Raw genomic sequence first — 20,127 nt, forward strand, 5'->3', positions numbered from 1 at the left:
ACCTCTGGGTTGCATAAAATGGGACAAGAGGAGGGAATGTATCCTATTTCACCACCTGCCAGATGATTGGCATGCTTAGCTGGGGTTGAATACCCCGAGGCGGCTTCCTTAAACTACAGTGTTGAAGGGGCAAAGGAGGCAAAAACCGAACACATGTTCAAGTTTTTGACAAACTGCAGCAAGAAAATATATTAAATTTTAAAGTTTCACACTAAGGGTGTCAAAAAGTTTATTATTTTGAAAACGCTAATTAAATGTAACTGACCTGATCTTCTCTGAGAAATTTCTCAACATCTCCATACCCAGGCACGTATTTGTGTTTAACAACAAGTTCACACCACCGATGACGAACCTTCGGGAAGAGAAGAAATATTAGGGGGGGGAAAGAAAAATTGTATCTGTGCGAGCGTTCATAAACAGTACATTTGTAGCCAGTTTGGTTTTGTCATTGTTGCTGGGTCTGAGTTTTCTGGTGGGTTGGGGTTTTTTCCCCAGCAGCCAGGCAGGTGCCTCTCGACGCTGGTCGGTAAGCTGGGCAGAGGCGCTGAGCTCTGCGGGCGGGAGCGTGCGCTTCAGAAACCCAGAACGCCCAAAGGCAAACCCCGGATTCCAAGTTATTAACTAACTTAGTTACTAACTGGTTAGCAAACTAAACCAGATCCAGGCACTGATCTGCAGCATCTTCACCTCCACTTTTTCCAGTCGTGACTTTTTTTTCCTTTAAATTAGGCTAGAGGTTATTTCTTTTATACTGTTAGAAGGGGGGAAGGGGAGGAGGTTAGCACTGCAAACGTCAGGCAGAGCCACAAGATATAACTGATAACTTCCCCTATCTAAGTATATAATCCAAGTGATACAAAGGCTGAAATATAATTCTGTACCAATATTAAATCTGTGCCGAAAGGATAAGAGTTAGATATCTGAAAAATAAAAACAGGGAGATTTCAGTTAAATGAAACACAGTTTTGCCACCGTATCTTTGCCAGTAATAGACTTTAAGCACCTTGAAAAGCATTTAAAATCTGACTACGCTTAAAAAGATGGGCTATTCTACCAAATGCACATTGACAAAAGCAGTTAATAACATACTGTAATGAAAAGTATGGAAATCTTCAAGATAGTCACCGTTTAAAAAAAAAAATTTTTTATTTAAGTAGTGTGAACATGAATTACACGTGGGGTTTTTGTTACTGTCTTTAGATTTCTGACTTTGTTCTTAGCCACTCTTGTGGCACAAGCATCACCTTACTCTCCAGCAAGGCTTCCTCAGGCGTAGGCAGTGATCAGCTTAACATTTTATATTCCACTAGTGGCTCAGCACTGATCCTAAAGGAAAACAGTTAAGTGCAGTAAAACCCTTCCACCCTTTCAATCCTTTTGTTTCAGCCTTTGTTCTTACCATCTTTCAAAAGACAGGGAACCTAATAACAGTCACCTTTCATACTAAGAATAAAATGCTAGCAGTTCTGATATTTTTCAAAACTAAGTCCAAATTGTGCTCATATCTAGTAACTGAACATGAACCTTTTTCTGAATGACAGATTTACTGATAATATTGAAAATGGAAGCCAGAAAGGCACTGGAAAAAATTCACACTTCAGTATATTGTTGCTTTTGGAAATAAGGTATTTGGAAATACTTTCCTTGTCATTCTACTCCTTTCCAACTTCACAACTCAAGAAAAAATTCACAGATGTATGTAATTAAATGTTAATGCCATCAGCGTAATTAAAAAGTGATAAATGCTCACAGGGCCTGGAGGAGTCCTTTTTGGGTACCTGACATCTCTTTCCAGCTGACTTTTTATACAAAATAGTTTGAATGAATGAATGAATGAAATAAACGAATGAACGAACGAATGAAATAAAATGCAGAGGGGTTTTGTGGCTGAGCGGAGTTTGCACCCACAGCATGTAAGATGGTGAACGGTTAGAGTGCAGTGCATGGAAGGGAATGAAAGCTGTCTCTTAAAGCTTTTCGCTGACAAAATAACAGCTGTTAAGATTCCTGCAAGTGGAACCAGAGCTAAATCTACAAAAGTAAATAGCTTTCCAAGATTCAACTCACTTTGCTGTAGATGCCCATATCCATAATGTAGACCTTCAAAACCCTACCCAGCTGCTGGTTCTCCCTGGAGACACTAAACATTTCACCAGTAAATCTTCCCAGGCACTCCAGCTTGTTACAGAGTGTTTCTCATAGCAGCGAGCAGCTCCAAAACCCTCAAGGCTCAAAAATTAAGCATACACCTCTCTCATCTGTAAGGTAAGTTAACCAAACAGAATATAAACACATTTAAAAGGTTGTACATCTTCATCCAACACATTTTATTCTGCACTTTGTCACTTTTTTTTTTTTAAATATCCTTATGTATTCTCATAGCACGTGTAAGAAACAAGGAGGAGAAAGGAACTGTGGTCCTCTCCTGTGACCACTGCTCTTCTGCAACTCATGGTCCAGCAGTTGCAGCGCTCACCCAAGAGGTAAGCAATGAAGTCCAGTTTCTATGTCTAGTCAAAATCTCAAACTGTGCCTTCAGTAAGAATAAGAATATTTCAACAGCAGATTATAAAGTATTCTGGAACGGGGCTTTCTTCATACCTCCTGATGAAGCTATTTTTTTCCCCTGCAGTTATTAAAATGTTTATTGATCCTAAAGGAGGAGGTCATAAGACTTCAGAGGCTAAACTTCTGAGTACTTTCAATAAGAAGCAGGGACCTGGCTCGCACAGGACCCAAGCCAGCTCGTCCCCAACGCACCTATCCTGGTGCGACCGTAATAGGGGCATGGAGAGCAGAACAGAAGTTCTCCCTGTGAAGGCATCATGTGGTCCTTCCTCCTCACATACCAATGTTGTGTACGTCTGCCTTGCATGTGTATCATGGCCCGATCATCTGAATCCCAATGGCTTTGGAAAACACGGAACAATTAAGCTGTGCCCGTTTCCTTAATTGTTCCTTCCTCCATAGGGTTCCTGTTCTTGGCAATCAACATCCTTTCAAATAGTTTAAAAGAAAAATATTTATTTGTTGAGTGAGATCTGGACAGCACACGCTTTTCTTTTTCTCTATTGCTTTGTTCCTTCTTTCCCAGGGGCGAGTACAAATCCTGGCACATTTCCAGACCTGAAATGCTGGCCCTTTTCCAGCCGGGGCAGGAGCAGCATGTCTGTTATCCTCAGATTACACGTTTGCCTCCTGGTTTCCAAAAAGCCCCAGATGCCCTCATGGCAGAGCAAGCTGCAGGAGAAGCAATCGCTGCTGAAGTGCCTGTGAAGCCAGTGGGTTGGTCGGCCCCGCCAGCTCTCCCGTGTCCTGTTTGGGACCCCAGCAAGCTGAGCACAGAAACCAAGGCTGGCTCTCAGTGCAAGAGGGGCAGAGGGTGACCTGCACAATGCTGGCAACTGAAATCTTCACTACTGCTTGGACTGAACAAATATGTTGGTTAATCTCCTGCCCCTCCATGCCTTCCATGCAGCGTGGCATGTAGATGGCCATGTAACACGAACGGCAGCTAAAGCAAATGCAGTTATTTTGCAGATACACTATAAAAAAGTATTTTTTCTAGTATAATCCACGCCCTAGGCTGATACCACAAACATGAGAATTTTATTCACATAAGAGAAGGATGGGAAAAAAAAAAAATCAGTTCCCAACATGTCATCCAATGCTTAGAGCAGGAAAAGTAAAATGGGCCCCACATCTTCTCAGCCTAATGAATGAGTCATGTGAACAGGCACTTATAACAAACCAGTCTCGAAAGAAAATTTTGAAAACTAAGTAGCTTGTGGCAGGACTAAGCTAACCATACCACATCCTGTGTATGCTCTTCTTGGCTTTTCTGTTCTTCCCAGGAGCAAATACTCAGTGGCAAAACTAAGAATTCATTAGTCCTCTCCAAATTTTCTCCCTGTACATTCCTCTGCGCTCTTCTGCACGGTTCCGAGATGCACACCATATGTCGTTTTGGCTGGTTACATCATAAACAATATAAACCAAACCTGAAAAGTAATTTACAGCAACCCTTCCTGTTACTGCTGGCAGAGAGCACATACGGTTTTGTCTGGATCTGAAGCAACACCTGGAACCACCCACCCACCCACGCTCCTACTGGTTTGGCAGCTGCAGGGACCCACGTGCCAAAGTTGGAAACGCGATTTATTTTCTCAGCCTCTGATTCCGGGCTGAGAGCTGTCCTTCTGAGCCTGCGACTGACACTGGTACTCCTGAGGATAGGGAGAGGTGGCTGGGGGAGTGATGGAGGTCTGCTGGGACCTCAGGTTCCTCGTGGATGGACCCTCATTGCCTGGAAATTGTTCCTTCCTTCCTTCCACCCTGCGTCTGCAGCTGGTGTGGATGTCTCCCCTACCAGCTTTTTTAAGCTAAACGAAGATTGTTACTGTGAGTTTTGCAAGATCCTATCCATATTAGTAGTGTATTTCTGAGGCACAGTTTGGTGGCAGGAAGACACTGAGACACTCGCTGTCTCAGGTACAACATTTGGAAACCAGCTTTCACATTCTTATAAATATCCACCACATCAACATCTAGCTATTGGCTAGCACCTAGATGAAGCGTCTTGAAGGGATGCTACTGTCAGACAGCAGAGTCTCACAAATTTAGGAGCAGTGGCTTACACAAATCATTCCAGTGGGCTCATATTATCTTTTAACTTCATTTTAAGACAAGTACACAGCATTGCACAATATTATTTGCAACTCAAACACTACCTGTATTTTGAGAGTGCAATGCAAGATCTTGAGTAACCAAACTTACGGTGTCTTAGGCTGTTTTCAAAGAATGCAACCTGTTGCATGAGATTATTTAACTGAAATAAATACTTATATAAAATATACTAATAATCTAGTCAGAAAGCTGTGCCAAGACCTTTTGGGAAATGGTGTTTCAAGCTGAGTGACTAAACCCATTTAAGTCACCAAATACATGGCTTGACTTTCAAAAGAAAAGCTCCCAGTGACATACCTGAGAACAGTATTTTTAAACTATTTTGAACAGGTCTGAAATTAAAGCGATGGTTTTCTTTCTTCTGACCCAGGTGATAAATTACTTTGCCTAATCCATATTATTCTCCCCTGCCCCACACAAACAATCACACAGGCCTAAAACAAACACCCTCAGAAAAAGCTTTATATGTTATATTGTAATGATCTAGCTTGCTAATGTTCTCTATCATATGTATGCAAGCAAAAAATAAATATTTTACTCCTGAGGTCTACAAATAAGATTTAGAAAGCAAGTAATTTAAACCATGCCTTTATTAAAGGGCAAAAAAAAAAGCTAGAGTTTAGTAAGCCTTTGGTCTGCAGAATGGGAGACTAGCTTCAGGGAAAATGAGTACATTTTGCTAATAGCTGGATCCAATTTAGAAGGCGCCACGAGACAACAAATCTAAATCACTGAACAAAAGCAACATACTTAGACATCTTAGAAAATGGGGTAGTTTGAAATACAGTAAGAGCTATTGTCCAACAAAATGGAACCTTTATTAAAGGTAGGAGGCATATGGGATCTTTATAAAACACAGGTTCAGACTCCATTGACAAAAATTACTTGAACAACTTGAATCCTAAATGTTAATTAAAGAGTCTCAGAGGCCAGACTCCAGTCTAATTTGTAGAGGGAAAAAAAAATCTTTTCAAATAAATGTGCTATGCTACTCTAGATTAGTTTTAATTAACAAGAAGGAAGCTGGTATCTCCAGAGCACTGAAATGCTGTTCTGTTCCATCTGAAAACGTTTATCTCCAGCCTCTTCCTATCTACACATAAATTGGATTAAAATATTAGATAATTTTCCTAGATAATTAAGGAAGAATGCCACATGTTACAGGGCAATATTTGGACTAAAAAGCAGGTTTTACAATTGCTTAACATGGAAGAATTACAGTTTAAGAATTGCCAATTTTATAGTGCATTTAATGATGTAACTTTTTCCCTCTATGTTAGCTGAAATAGCTACTCTTTAGGACACCAGCCAGGTTGCATCAGTGGCTTTTCATCCTATGTAGCCTGAATTTCAAATGGGCATTCCTATCTTTTATGCCACAGTATACGCATGCATTAGCGTGCCAGTTTGGTTTCATGAACGTTTACCCAAGCAAGGTGATCAGGGATGCTGACACAGCTCAGAAGGAGCAATGGAACAACCGTGTGCTTTACAACTGTGCTGACAGAGTATCAGTTTGGCAATCTGAAAAAATTTACTCAGTAGCCAAAATCCTACTGGATGCAAGCACAACAGATTATCATTCTGACAAGGGTTCTGTAATTGCAATTATTGTGTATGCCAAGGGTTTGTCAGGAGACTGAGCAAAGAAGTTGTCTAACTGCTTAAACGAGCTTGTATTTTGGACCAAAAACTGGACTTTTCAAAGCCTAAGTTATCTCTCAGGTCTTGTAGCACTCACTCTAACAACACTGCAGGGCCAAAGAAACCATGGGCCAGATACAGCGTCACAGCAGCAGGTGTCTTTGATGGCAACCTTTTCTCCCTGAGACCCTCATAGTGTCAAGGTCCAAGGAATGCTGTTTCTTACAATGCAATGCTCTTTTTCAGAATTAAACACTTAATTTTCCAGACCTATGGTCAAAATTATTGTAACACCTCAAATTTTAAAAATATCTTTTGGTAGCCTTACTCGTGCTGGATTTTACTTTGAGTACTGGGAGGAACTGCTGTTCCGTGGGATAGGGGGACCCGAGGCTGACTGAGTTCACTGAGCCCCATCATGCTCTGCATTGGACTTCATTGATTGTACAGGCAGCCCCATGCCAAGTCCTGCCACCTTGGACAACCTCCTTTCCCTCTGTGCATCCCACAGTGTGAGTATCCCAGCCCACTGACAATCCAGCAAAATGTAGTATGGTCATTCAGGAAACTCTAAGGTAATAATGGGCTGGCTAATCAAAATAATTTTTGTCAGGAGCCAATTATCATTTTGGGGAGAACTATGCAGAGGTCTAAATACATTAAAACCTGGAGTGTAAACTGGTCATTAAAAAGCAACTTAAAATCTAATTTTAGCAGAAAAACAGACTTCAGATTTTGGTAATATTGGTAGCAATATCCTACTTCCTCAATTAATTTTACTCCCTCTGAGCTGTATTTCTACATAGATCAAGCAACTGCACACTATGAAGGGTGCTGGCAACAGGGGAGGAGGACTTGCAAGCCTTTCTCCACTCAACAGCACTGATGGAGTGCTGTGGGTAGACCTTATGCAGCAACTGCCTCCATTTAGTAACAGAAAAGAGAGGTGTTGTACAATCAAACTTTTAAAAACCAAATTCTGTTGGTTGGTTAATGGCAGACCGTGGGACAACTGGCAGCATTTGAACCTGCAACTGCGCAAGTGTGCCAGCAGGACAGGCAGCATGCTCCCATAACGGTGCCAGCCTCAATTAGCAATAGGTGCAGGCTTGAAACTTCCCACCTTTATAAAACTGACTTATGGGCATGTACTTCCTTCCCATTCTCTCCACTCCCCTCCAACCACATGCTCCTGCTTTAGCACTCACCCAGCACTAGGTAATGCAATTGAACCTTACTGTTAAAAAGTTTCTGTAGTACCACAGCCTTGCTTAAGAGCAACCTGATCAGGTCACTCTTATCCAGCGCCCACAGGCTATAAACAAGACTCCACATCTACCTCCAAATAAAGTACATGCTTCTCCACAGCCAGCATGGAGACTCTTTCCTACATAAGCATATAAAAGCCCAGGAATCACCAAAAATGCTTAGGAAAGTCCAAGCAGAGTGGAGGGCATCCCTGCTGCTCTCTGTGATCAGAAAGGCATAGGGACCAAAGGGCAGCATTTCAGGAGAAGGTTCATTCCTGGCAATGAAGCACATGCTGAGGACTTGTCTGGAAAAGACAAATGCCCTTTTTTCCCCACCTCAGATTCACAAACAGAGAGCTCCCAATTAGAGACCAAACGCTCTTCTCCCTATGGGGGCACAGTCTGTGATCAATGACATACACACTGGTAGAAGAAAATTTTCAAAAATAAGTCAGAAAAAGCAAGAGAGTAAGAAACCATGTCTAATCCTTCTTCAAAGGTGGCACAGGCAGCGTCTCTCTTCTGGTGTCAAAGCTGTCACTGTGAATAACTGACTTGGTTAGGACACCTAAATCTGTAATCCCAATCCTCCTCAGCCTGTCTCTCCTCACCCTGCCTAACAGGAGACGGACACACAACAAGACCTAGCCTCCAGTTTTCTTTCTTCTTTTACAGCAGACCAACAAAGCAATGACGGGACAGTGACCCACAGCACGGTTAGATGAGAAAAGGGTCACCAGCGCTGAGGTAGTGTGACAGCCTCAATAACGTTTGCTGGGAGAGTGCAACCCTGCTGTGCTCGAAGGCTTTTCTCACCACGTTTCCATGTGCACTGCCATCATCTCCATGCTAGGGGAAATGGCTCCTACATCATGGTGCATGTGAGGTAAGGAAATGTTTAACACAGCATGTGAACTCACTTAATTTGAAAAACAAAGGTTTTTAAAAATAAGCCTTGATTAAAAACATAAATACACTACTTATACTGGAACCAAATGCTTCCCCCCCTTCTCCTGCCTTTTCAGTATTGCCTGTTCACCATGCCAGAGCGTTAGCGCCGTTCACAGCTGGCAGCAAGATGGAGATGGCAGAAAAGATGTCATCGGCTGCCTTTTTAACAATTTCACTGGAGATGTGCGCTGAGCTTCACTTTGCTGTGGTGCTGCTGGCTCTCAGGAGCAGGGCCGCCTTCTGGCTGGCGGCAGAAGAAAGGGTTGCGCCGCCCCACAAACCTCCATGTGTCCCGGCACTGGGAGAGGTGCTGGCATCCCAGCAGGACTCTGCACCAGAACAGGGTGGGAGCAAAACCCTGGGACCACCCCACTGCCACCCTGCACCTGCGCCCGACCCTACAGCGCCTCGCACCTTGCTCATCCCCGCTGGAGGGCTAGCCGGGTGGTCCCAGGGTTTTGCTCCCACCCGCCCTCCTTCCCTGCTCATCCCTTCTCCCACCTGAGTGCTGTAGTGAGGATGGCTGCATGTGTGAAGGTACAGGTTGTCAGCGAGTAAGGACAGGGTGCTGGCAGGGATGGGAGATCTTGTACCTCAGAGGAAGGGGAAAGAAGATTGGGTCCCAGCCTCAGGTACAATCAGCCTCACACTGCAGCCTCCACCAAGAAGCACTGCAGGGGCAAGCCCCATACCTTCACCAAGGTAAGACTGGCTTGGGCATATGTATACATCCCAGCTGACACCTTATTCAAAATGCATCACCACAATTGCCTCTCCAGCTCATATGCAACGCCATCTACATTCCCCTGACACCCTACTGAAACACCTATCTACAATAATGGCTAGAATATCTCTGGTATCACTGTAATTATTTTTTTTTAATATCAACATCGTGAGCAATTCAAATACTTCCCATCACCACTGTCTCTCCTGGCTGTCTCCAGACCGAGTCTGCCTCGCATTTTTACCCATACAGTGTTTGTATACGTATTTCAACACAAGCTATTTATACATGCACATAAAAGTGTGCTGGGCTTATAAAACCAAACATTGTAGTGGGAAAAAACACATAAACACCCATACATCTGCAGCAGAAATCCAGCTCTGAAGAGCTTGAGATCAAGCATGCCAACTGTCTGTTACCAATTATTATTAAATTATAACTCCTGTTCACCAAAAGGAAAGGCTGCTGCAACTATCAAGGCAACAGTAAGCTACCCCCTTTGCTTATGCCCTGCTCTCCATCCCTCTACTTCTATCTCCTGTCTCTTGACTAGAGGCAAAAAGTGCCTTCCTTTTATCTTTGGTCTCCCACAGTGACTGTGGTCCAAACATTTGTAATTTCCAGGCAAGATTACTGTCATAGACAGAATCTGGAGCTCCATATGAAAATGAGACTTAATTCCAGGCAATGAACAATGTGGCTGCCTGGCTTTTCCACAGCTTCGGTCACAGCCAGCCAACCCAGCCAGTGCACATATCCTTCCAATTTTGCGTAACTTAAAACTTTACTTGCAGTTTTCCAAACAATTAAACAGATTTTGACTCTAAAGACAAAGTCCTTTCCCATCACTCTCACACACACCCCTTTCCCCAACACCCAACAAAAATTCTGAAGCAAAGTATATATTGATGTCATAAACTCAGAAGAAATATGCTCATTCCAGAAATACGAACACTTAGATTTTACTCCATGTTTCAGATTTTTGGGTCATCTTGTCCTCTTTTTTTCCCTGTCCCCAAGAACACAGCGACTGTTGCTGCTTAGGATGATGCTTACCCCCTGTGAACACAGCAAAATTCCCCTCCAAGACACTGCAACCCTAAAAGTATTCAAAAGGCATGGAGCTGGAAGGAGGACAGCAGATTTTTACCTACACACTATTAAGTCAGTGACTCAGCAGTGGGACCAGATCCCTGTGGCTAAGGTAATGGCATCAGAACCAGCTACAGTTAGCAGTTTTGAGTCAATCAGTTCTGAATTGTCCTGTTTCTTGCACCATTTAGACCTCACAGGCTTACGGCATAGCAGGTTTTCTCTAAATCCATGGTCCTATCCAGGCACAACCTGCATCTGCAGTCAGCCTTTATACTGGAACCAGAAGCACTAGATGAACTGTTTGGATGTAGCCTCAAAATCAGTTTATTTTAAATAAAAAGTATCTTCAGAATTTTTTTTCCAGAATTTAAAAAACCAAACCCACAAACAAAGAGCATGTACCACACAAGCACGAAAATGCCTACAGCTTGATAGTAGGACAAAAAAATTACTCTCATAACTAGGAGCTTTTGTCTGTGTTTTTAAGACTACGTTCTCCTTGACATCCTGGCCACTGTGTCAGTGCTATCATAGATATGCAAACAGAGCAACCTTTTAAATTTCATAACAAGGCCAGGTGGTTTGTATTACAGTGCTAGGTTTGTACTGGCCTACACAGAAATACTGTATAAAATTTCATTTAAAACAGTTGCACCCAATTCAGAACACCTTTGGGATTGATTTCAGTAGCCCAGAGGACTCCACCACTTCATTCCCCTTTCCTGACAATAAGACATAGAAAAGCAGGCACTATCTCTAATCCCTTCTTCCATAGATTCTTTGGATAAACAGTAAAAAAAAAAAACCCCAAACCATCCCAATTTCATCCTTGATTCCCTCTTACCATCAGCTCCCTCACTTTCCAAGTCTCACTAAATTGTTGGGCTGCCAGGTAAGGAAGAAATTAAGTCTCAAAACCATTAGAAAAATAAGGACTATAAGTGAACAGCGTCAGTAACGGCACCAGTCAGGGGCTTGGAAACTCCTGTTAACGCCACCCTGCAGAGAGTGAGGTCACTTGGAACAAACACGTTGCTGTTGGCTCCTGGAGGGGTGAGGGACTGGGAGTGCTGACTGGTGCAAAGCTATTTCTAGTACTCCATAAATCTCGTTCTCTGATCATGCCCTTCAGAGAGCTAATGCTGATGGAGGGGTTTTCTGTTCTCAAGTGGCTGGAAAAGCCCCCCCACTTTGCGTGTAGCAACAAAGCAAACCCAAATTATAGCTACTTGAAATTATCCTTTGGTCAGTCTCACAAATTCATCCTAACACATCCACTCAGTTACGACGGGCACATGAGCCAGAGTCAGTCCCAGGGGCTAACTCCACTGCTGTTACTGGAAGTGTTTTTCCCTTGTCCTGTTACAATTTTCTTAGCCTCATGCTGAATTTTGGGCCTCATCTTTGGGAAGCAAGTGCCATATTCCTTGAAGCCACTCTTTTCAAAGTTCCTTTTGTTGGGAAAAAAATCCACCTCCTGCGAATCCACGCTTGTGCATAACTATCTTTACCAATAGTAATACCAATAGCACCTGTGCTAAAGAGCCTGCAAACTGCATTTAGATGCTACACAAGTACAAACATGAAACAGGGTGATGACTCAAAACATATCAAGATCACAGAGGACCTTTTGACAAGTGGCTGCTGCTCTGGTCAATGCATTTCCTTTGAGGAGATGGGGATAGTCTACTGTACTCTGAAATTAGCCCCTTTACTGATGAAAATGGGATTTTCTGTGACAGTGAGATATTCTTTGCTAGTATTTGCCAGGGGGAGTATCAGGAGAAAAACAGGGAAAAAATAATATTTCTGTGAAGATGAGTGTGGAAAGTGGATAACAGTACACAGATTTCACTTTGTAAAAACTCGCACTTCTCTCTTCTTTGTTTTCCATTTAATGAACATACTGCCTCAGTAATGGTTGGGTATACCAACCTCAAATCAGATTTATTTCAGAAACAAATCTGGCATGCAGCCTGATTGCTCTACAGAGCTTTTTCTAAGTTCCTCATTCCTCAATTCTGAATTGCTAATTGCAATTGCAAATAAAAAAATTCTTCAATGTAATCTTACCCACTCTAGTGCCACAATAATGGTCTGAATGTAACGTTAAGAAAGGAAATGGCAGGTGAAATTTATTTTGCATCTGTGATAAATTTTCAAAGCAGCTTTGTAAGTCCTACAAAACATACTCTCATATACAAAATAAGGCATCTCCTCCCGGCCTGAGTTGAAATGGAATAATAAGCTGTATGCTTAAATATGGAATAAGTACGAAACTAATTTTACTTTTGCAGAAATAAAAACTTTATTATATTCACTTGGCTTCTGAAGAAAGTAATGTCCTGTAATACGGACAGCTCGAGCTGCTACCTTTTTCATCTGTTGAATCACACCAACAATGACACTGGTCAAGGAAAAGGATCGTGTATCTCCCTGTTTGGTTGCAATGCCAGTGTCTGAAACATGCCTATCTGTTGCTCCATGTTCCAGTCAGGAAGGACTGGCAAGCCTGTGGATGTATTTCCAACACATTACTAATTTTATTCAAAAGCTGGAGACTGCTCCTGAACCCCTGCCCCAAGGGAGGACTAGCCCAGTGGCTGTGCTGAAAGGAAAGCTCACCGAGTGACTTGTCTGCCTATGAGCATGGACTGACCTTTCCTGAGCAGTTGCCTTTTCCCACCAAGTTTTACAGTGTACTGTACAGGGCTCTGTTCCATAAGAGTGCCTTCCAATAATGCCCAGCCACAACTGGCAGGACAGCTGAATAATGCAGTGCGAGAATGTGCTCAGCTCAATGCAGATGGGAAGTGGCAAGACAGATATTGCATTGTAATTAATTTGTACTTCCAGGTCTGCCAGCTTTTCACGGGCTAGGAAAGATCAATGAATCAAAGTTATTTTGTCCTAAACACAATTCTCACCACTTTTTAGGATGCCAAGTACCTTATATGGTTTGTATTAGCATGACTGGATTTCTGGCAGTGAAATAAGATGCCACCACTTTATAGCCTTGGTCTCATAGGCAGACCTCATGCACAATGAAGTAGTTGTGTGAGAATGGCTTTATGCCACCCACATGACTGACGATATTATGACCTTAACTCATTTTACTCACTGCAGAAACAGTTACAGTCTCTCCACGCTCCCCAAAATATACCACATCATGATCCTGAATACAGGGAAAGCATTATGCAAGTGAAGAGCATTTCAGCCAACTTGCTGAGATAAGGAAAACTATCAAAGCAACTTTCCATATGCTGTGCAGGCAAGATATTTTATAAAAAAGTGATGCCTGCAGTAGGAAAGAAAGAAAAGCTAACTCCACAGTGAAAAGTCTGGGGAAATACACCATAAACTTTCTGCTTTGTCCACATTCTGTATTTTTTATCACCAGGTCTTTGATAATTCAGGAACAAGTAAAACACACTTGCAGAAATACTGTCAAGTCTTAAATAGGACTGACAGTTTCACACACACACACTGCCCTTTTCCTACAGCCTTAGTGATCTTCTCCCTGTCACCTATTTTACTGTTCTGCATGCTACTCTGCCCTGTGATTTTGCGTGTACATATGCTACAGAGCCCTCCCTTCTCCCAGGTGACTAGCGATAGAATGAGAGAAAACAGCTTCAAGCTGCACCAGGGGAGGTTTAGATTGGATATTAGGAAAAATTTCTTTACTGAAAGCATTGTCAGGCATTGGATCAGGCTGCCCAGAGAGGTGGTAGAGTCGCCATCCCTGGAGGTATTTAAAAGACATGTAGATGTGGAACTTCAGGGCATGGTTTAGGAGACATGGCAGTGCTGGGCTGACGGTTGGACTTGATGATTCTAGAGGTCTTTTTCAACCACAATAATTCTATGATTCTATGACCAAATGAAGATGTTCGAACAGAAATAATGGAAATAATCACAGGGTTCTTCTAGTTAACAGATTCACTGAGTGCTTTCCAGAGCTCCTAGTCTTGTCTTTAGATATTTGTAAATTATTCCAAGTCTTTTAAATTAAAGTCCTCAACAGCCTATGCTCAAACAAGATAAGCTTGCATAGTCATATCACAAGAGGGTCAGGATGTGTTAGGTGGACTTAAAAAATACTCGCAACCCATAAACTTTCCACACAGACCAACTCTCCACATTCTGCCAGATGCTAGTTATTGAATAAGTTAAGTATCTGCATAAAAAGTCCACCTCAGAAAGAAACAGAACAAAAACAACCCACCATCAATAGTAGAACTGAAGGCCCACCTTCAGTTCTACTATTCTGCTGTGCTGTCTGCTGGCAACTGCAGCTGCTTTATAACATACCCCAGCTCCCTTCATTCAGCTGAACTTCCAGCTGGACTTTGTCATCTTCAGACTGCAGGCAGCTTCCATAATGCTTCTCTTGCATACAGTATGTGGTACGTCATGGAGATGTAGCCTGTCCATGAGCTATCTTATTATGTAGCAGGAAGCAGCACAGCAAGAAATTAGGGAACAGGAAGAGGAAAGCGAGGACACAATCATTCTCCACGCAATTGCCTCCCACTTGTCTGACAAGGTCTGAGCCATGATGGATGGGCTCAAGGCACTCAGAGGTGATAGATAAATGGTTTTAAACTTTGAAACCTTTGTTGCTCTCAAAACATTATTTAAAGATATATTGGATATGCTCTATTCAAATAATTCATATCAGTGAATTTAACCTGTGGAAAACAAACTTGTAGCTTTGTGCCTTCTTAGATGTTCCAAGGTTTGAACAGTAAATGGAAAATGAAATAATGATTTGTTATTATAGAAGTGGACTGAACGAAAAAGTAGGAGGGACTCACAAATTCTGCAATTAAGCAGGTGTCCTACAAACCTCTTGTAGCATCCAAGACTGGGGACAGACCAAACTGAGATGTAATTAAGCCATCAGTATCTCATTTCTGGCTCTTGTGACTCAAAGATTGCTATGAAAGATGACTTATGCATTATAAATCAGAAATATGTTACCTAACCTCTGATTTTTTTCAGCTGAAGCATTCAAATCAGTGTATGTCTTAGAAGGGAGAGGCTACCACTGCCTCCTGCCCTCCTCCGAAGCTACATATCTGTGCTGAGACCTCGTCTGAAAGAGGACAGAGGAGATTCCAGGAGGGACAAGCTTGAGCACTCCTTGAAGAGAGAACAATACTTAAATTCCAGTCAAAGCCTGACTCACACCTCTCTCCTCTCCTGAGTGGTACAAAGGAATCAAAGCAAGGCAGATAATTTGCTGCAAACCCTCCTCTCCTTTCTGAAGTGCCCTTATTTTGGCAAGGCTGCACATGCATGTGGTAACAGGTGGTCAGGAGTAACAAATAGTGCTGTTGGCAACCTTCGCTGACTGAGGACAGACCTGCACGTTGCTGTGGGCAAGTGCAGACACCGCCAGGTGCACGCTGTTTTACAATAGTAAAAGTTCAGTGTGCTGAACTTTAAAGTCAAAATGAAGATGCTTCAGAAATACTGATAAAAAGGCTTTAAGAAACATGAACCAGGACTTCCCATGCTGTACTTGTGTAGAATAAAATAACCCCCAATAATGAGCTCTCTTGCAGCATTTGTGAAATGTGAGTTGTGTACACACAACTCACTCATTGAGTGAACTGTAAAGTAACTCAAAGATGAAACAGGCCCAGTGCCCATGTGTTCCATTTCCACTCAGCCAGGCTCAAGCAACCTTGGGCAACTTTTCCCCAGTACTTTGCCAGTGTTAGCTTTGGTGTGGTGCTTCAATGCCAGCATCCTACAGGGCTGAAGTGTCTATACGGAACATTCAGGGCCTTTAAAACAGGCACAGAGAGGGAGGTTTTTCTCTGCTGATTTCATCCCAACAGTAAAATCCACCAGACAACTGCCCCCTTTACTCCTCCCAACACACTTATCTGATATGGGGAGATTATCCAAATCCTTCACTTTTTCCACATAAGTACTACAAAGTGTGGAACATTCTTGCCCTTGCAAGAGTACTCAGCAGCATATATGCACACTGTTCTTTATATTCCCTCTGATGCTGTGAAGAAGTCTGTTTAGCTACCTACAGTACATACAGGGAAAGCCTTCCAACTCCCGAGTGTGCAGACAATATTCTATGTATAATTGTAAAGACCAAACTTTGTTTAAATTACAAAAAAACATACTATTTTGTGTATGACTCTCACATACTACTGGCCGTATCATTGCTAATCCCCACTGGAAGATGCAACTTGTCAAAATTAAGAAAACAAGTTCCTATTTCTTAACTTTCTGCTGCTGGATGGAACACAGCTGACAACACTACTTTAAAAAAACCCTCAATAAAACCTCTGACACTGACAGTTTTCTTATTGGCCTGCCTGCTCCATTTCTGGCATTCTGTTACAGGAACATTTGAACTCCAGTAACACAACAGAATCACTGAAAGTGATTAATGTCTTCACAAATCAAATCTAGACATGAACAGCTCAGCTATAGACCTGGACTCTGGTTCTTTGTCCCTGGGTCATGACAAGAAAACTCCCCTGTACACATACTGGAGAAAGAGACATGAAAAGTCCTTCCCTCAGGTACATAAGAGCATGTAAGCTACTATTCACTTTAAAGGACTGTAGGTGTCCGCAATCTGATGACTGGTAACGGTGGTGGTAATGTTGTCTTAGCTGTACTTCTCAACGTCTGCTAAGGCCCTGGTTTCAATGGAGATCATGCTCCTTTGACTGGGGTCGTCATTTTGGTGGTTTTTTTTTTTTAAATGAAAAAATACTGACAGATCACTTGAGTACTTTCATATGACACTGCAAGGAAGAAAGAAAATATAAAGTAGAGAGACAGGAAAAACCTGCAGAACTGAAGCTTGTGGCCTGGTGCTTACAATTCGCAGGCATGAGGCAGCAACACCACAGATATTGCTTTGATCTATCTCCCTATTAATTCCTCTTCCCATTATAGGATCCCTGACATTTCACTGGTACTCAGTTGTGATTAAAATATATTCTAATACCTATAAATAGAAATGTTGGTTCAAGTACTAATTAAAAACAAATCTGGCATTTGGAAACCTGTATCAACAAAAAAATAAAACAGTGCCGTAGACAGCAACAGTCAAAATGTTGTCAGTTTTTTCTGAGAAAAAGCTAGGCCTCTATTCTATTGACCTTTATGTTACTGTTTGGATTTCAAGTATTTATAAGCATCCACCCAGTAACTTCAGCCTAAGAGTAATAAGATTTTCCTCTCTCCCTCAATTTTAATTCTTGCCATAAAGTTCCAGTTATAACAGGGCAAGTCATGCACACTGACTTTCTGCAGCCTTCACAGTAGTTTTTAGTTAAACAAGAGTTAAACGTCATGTTAAGTTTACCGTGCCCCCTCATTGCACATTAGTTTGATCATATGCTACTTCACAACTAACCCTTGTTTACATATAAATCTACAGATCCCTTATCTTCATGACTGATTCCATCTTCTTACCTCCCCTCCTGAATACTACATACTCGAAGCAGGGATGTTTTCAGCCACAACTGCTGCTGCCTTTATTGTCACAACTCTCCCATCCTGAGAAATCTATAAGGACTCTACAAAACAGCAGTGAGCGTGGTAATAAGGATTTCCTGGTTTGCCCCCGAAAGACATTGAGCTCTTTGGAGCAGGGATGCTAGCCCCGCATGTGCCTGTGATAAGGAAGGCACATTTACAGTATCATATAAAACAGTGTTTTCCTCAGGGACTGTTAATATCCCTGGCACTTACTAGAAGCAACTGTAAAGAACTGATGCCCCAAACCAGAACATACTGCAGTCTCTCTGGAAAGCAAACTTTTCTAAATCCTGAGTGAGAGTTCAGAGCACTCAAAGAGGAACAACATGGGCTGACCATGGGGAAGAATAATTTTAGACCATAACAGACACAACTGCATTGGGAGACAATACACGCCACTCAAATGAACGAGGCTTTAATACACAGTGACCATGACACAGTGAGAAATTTAACACTTGAGCAAATGTGCTGCCCAAGGTACCTGTATAATAGTAATGACATCTAGGCAGTGCTCTCTCCTACTACCACAGTATGCAAACACACCTGGACCTACACAAAATGCACAGAAATACTGAGTAATTAGGGCAGCTGAAAGTGCAACAATACTGGAGTTAAGAACATCCAATTTCAGATTTAGAGCCTGGATCCTAGTGGAACACTCACTCCTACTCAACAATGCAATGGCATATGTTAGGGTTATTTTTTCAAAGTGGATTACCTCAGCATCTTGCTCCCGGAGCTGGTATGTTTTCTCTAAGCACTGCAGTATTCTAGGACACAACGTCTTCTCCTCCAAGAGAGACTCCAGAAGTAAGACCAGCTGGTCAGGGAGAAGCTAAGAGGAAAATAAATGCCATGTGTGAGTAACGATCTCTACTGACTGAACAATTAAATGGAAACAAACCAAAGAGAACAAGATTGTGATAACCTGTGTGCTTCCAGCGTGTGCTTGAAATATGACAAGAACTTCTAGCTGGTTTCTGAAAAACCTCAGTGTTTACATGTCTGTGTTCTGAAAGCCTCTGCGCTGGGGCCCAATTAAGACTCATTTTCCGTGGTTTTCATTACTATAGTTAGATCAGATCTAAACGATGCTTATCTTATTGAAACATAATCATAGCTTATTAAGTAAGATTTTTATGGAATACATATGCTAAGTAATTCCATTTTGTTTGGGCTTGGAAGGAATAAAAAAAAGACAATAATTTACAGTGCATAATTTCAGGAATCAACCAGACATATGAATGTATAATATTTGAGACTGGCATTTTTATCTGTTATACGAGCAATTGCACAACATTCTTACAGTGAACAAAGAAACACAACACAAATAAGTGACCCACATAACAAGTATTGTTATAAACAAGTATATGTTATAAACGACACATTTTGAGGCATATTCTAGTGCAATGAGTCACAAGCCATAAATCGTTACATGGTAAAGATGCATCAATGTTATGTTTGTGGCACACACAATATATATCTATCCAAACATGCATATATTTTTAGTAGTTGCCTAACTCCAGAACCTATCATTTTCATGTTGAACCTAATGCAGCCTAAAAAGAAAAAAGCACAAGAAGTCTGATGTAGCAAGTGCTTAAGTGCTCTGTTTAATAGGCTTATTGGATGAACAAATAAATAATTCAAACAGAGCTCAGCGAGAAATTACACCAGCTGCCAGGAAGCATCTATTGGAAATTGAGGGTTCAGGGTGATCATTCAGAAGTTTGTTACATGCCCCAAAGCTTTCCCCATTATTCGTCACTGCAGGGTACCAAAAAAGGAAGGGGGAAGGGAGGAAGAACGTGATCTTAAGCTTTTGCACATAGAAGGAAACCAGCACTGCTCACTTCTAATGTGCTCCAGACAGCTTAATGAAAAAAGACAATCTGATACTTTAACATTACTTCCGCCTTGTTGCCTACGTCCCCCTCTGCAGCATCAATGTGCTAAGCAGTACACAATGAAGTCAGCGATAGGAAATGCCTCTTCCAACACACCCCACAGCCAAGGCTGTTTGTGTGGACTGAACAAGTCTGGACCCCTGACCTCTGACAGTAAGTTGATTAAGATATCAAGGATCTTCCCTTAAGTCTTAATCTGTAAAATATTGCCATTAACAACTAACCAAGCAACATGACATTTTCTTCCCTTTTTGTCTGACATAATTTAGCGTCAGTACCTAAATCAGAGTGAAGGAAAAAAGTGATCTTTATGATTTTAATGCTTTGGTTTCCTTGCATT

General features: G+C 41.9%; 1 protein-coding gene across 17 annotated transcripts in view; it reads right to left on the reverse strand.

Annotated features, from left to right (window-relative positions):
* AOPEP (aminopeptidase O (putative)) overlaps positions 1 to 20,127 on the reverse strand; it is a 199,535-nt gene that overhangs the window by 6,485 nt on the left and 172,923 nt on the right. For 15 of the 17 annotated variants that reach the window (XR_012658117.1, XR_012658119.1, XM_075079810.1 and 12 more), the window contains 2 exons: positions 18,599 to 18,715; positions 266 to 352 (listed from right to left, as the gene is read on the reverse strand). Coding sequence is in view for 14 of the 17 variants with exons in the window: in XM_075079810.1 (XP_074935911.1) it covers positions 266 to 352; positions 18,599 to 18,715 (204 nt within the window). In the remaining 3 variants the exon portion in view is untranslated. Of the gene's footprint in view, positions 1 to 265; positions 353 to 18,598; positions 18,716 to 20,127 lie in introns of those variants that run through there. The other 2 variants (XM_075079807.1, XR_012658118.1) reach the window with 2 other exon arrangements.

Source organism: Phalacrocorax aristotelis, chromosome Z (genome assembly GCF_949628215.1).
Source record: "Phalacrocorax aristotelis chromosome Z, bGulAri2.1, whole genome shotgun sequence".
Lineage (NCBI taxonomy): Eukaryota > Metazoa > Chordata > Aves > Suliformes > Phalacrocoracidae > Phalacrocorax > Phalacrocorax aristotelis.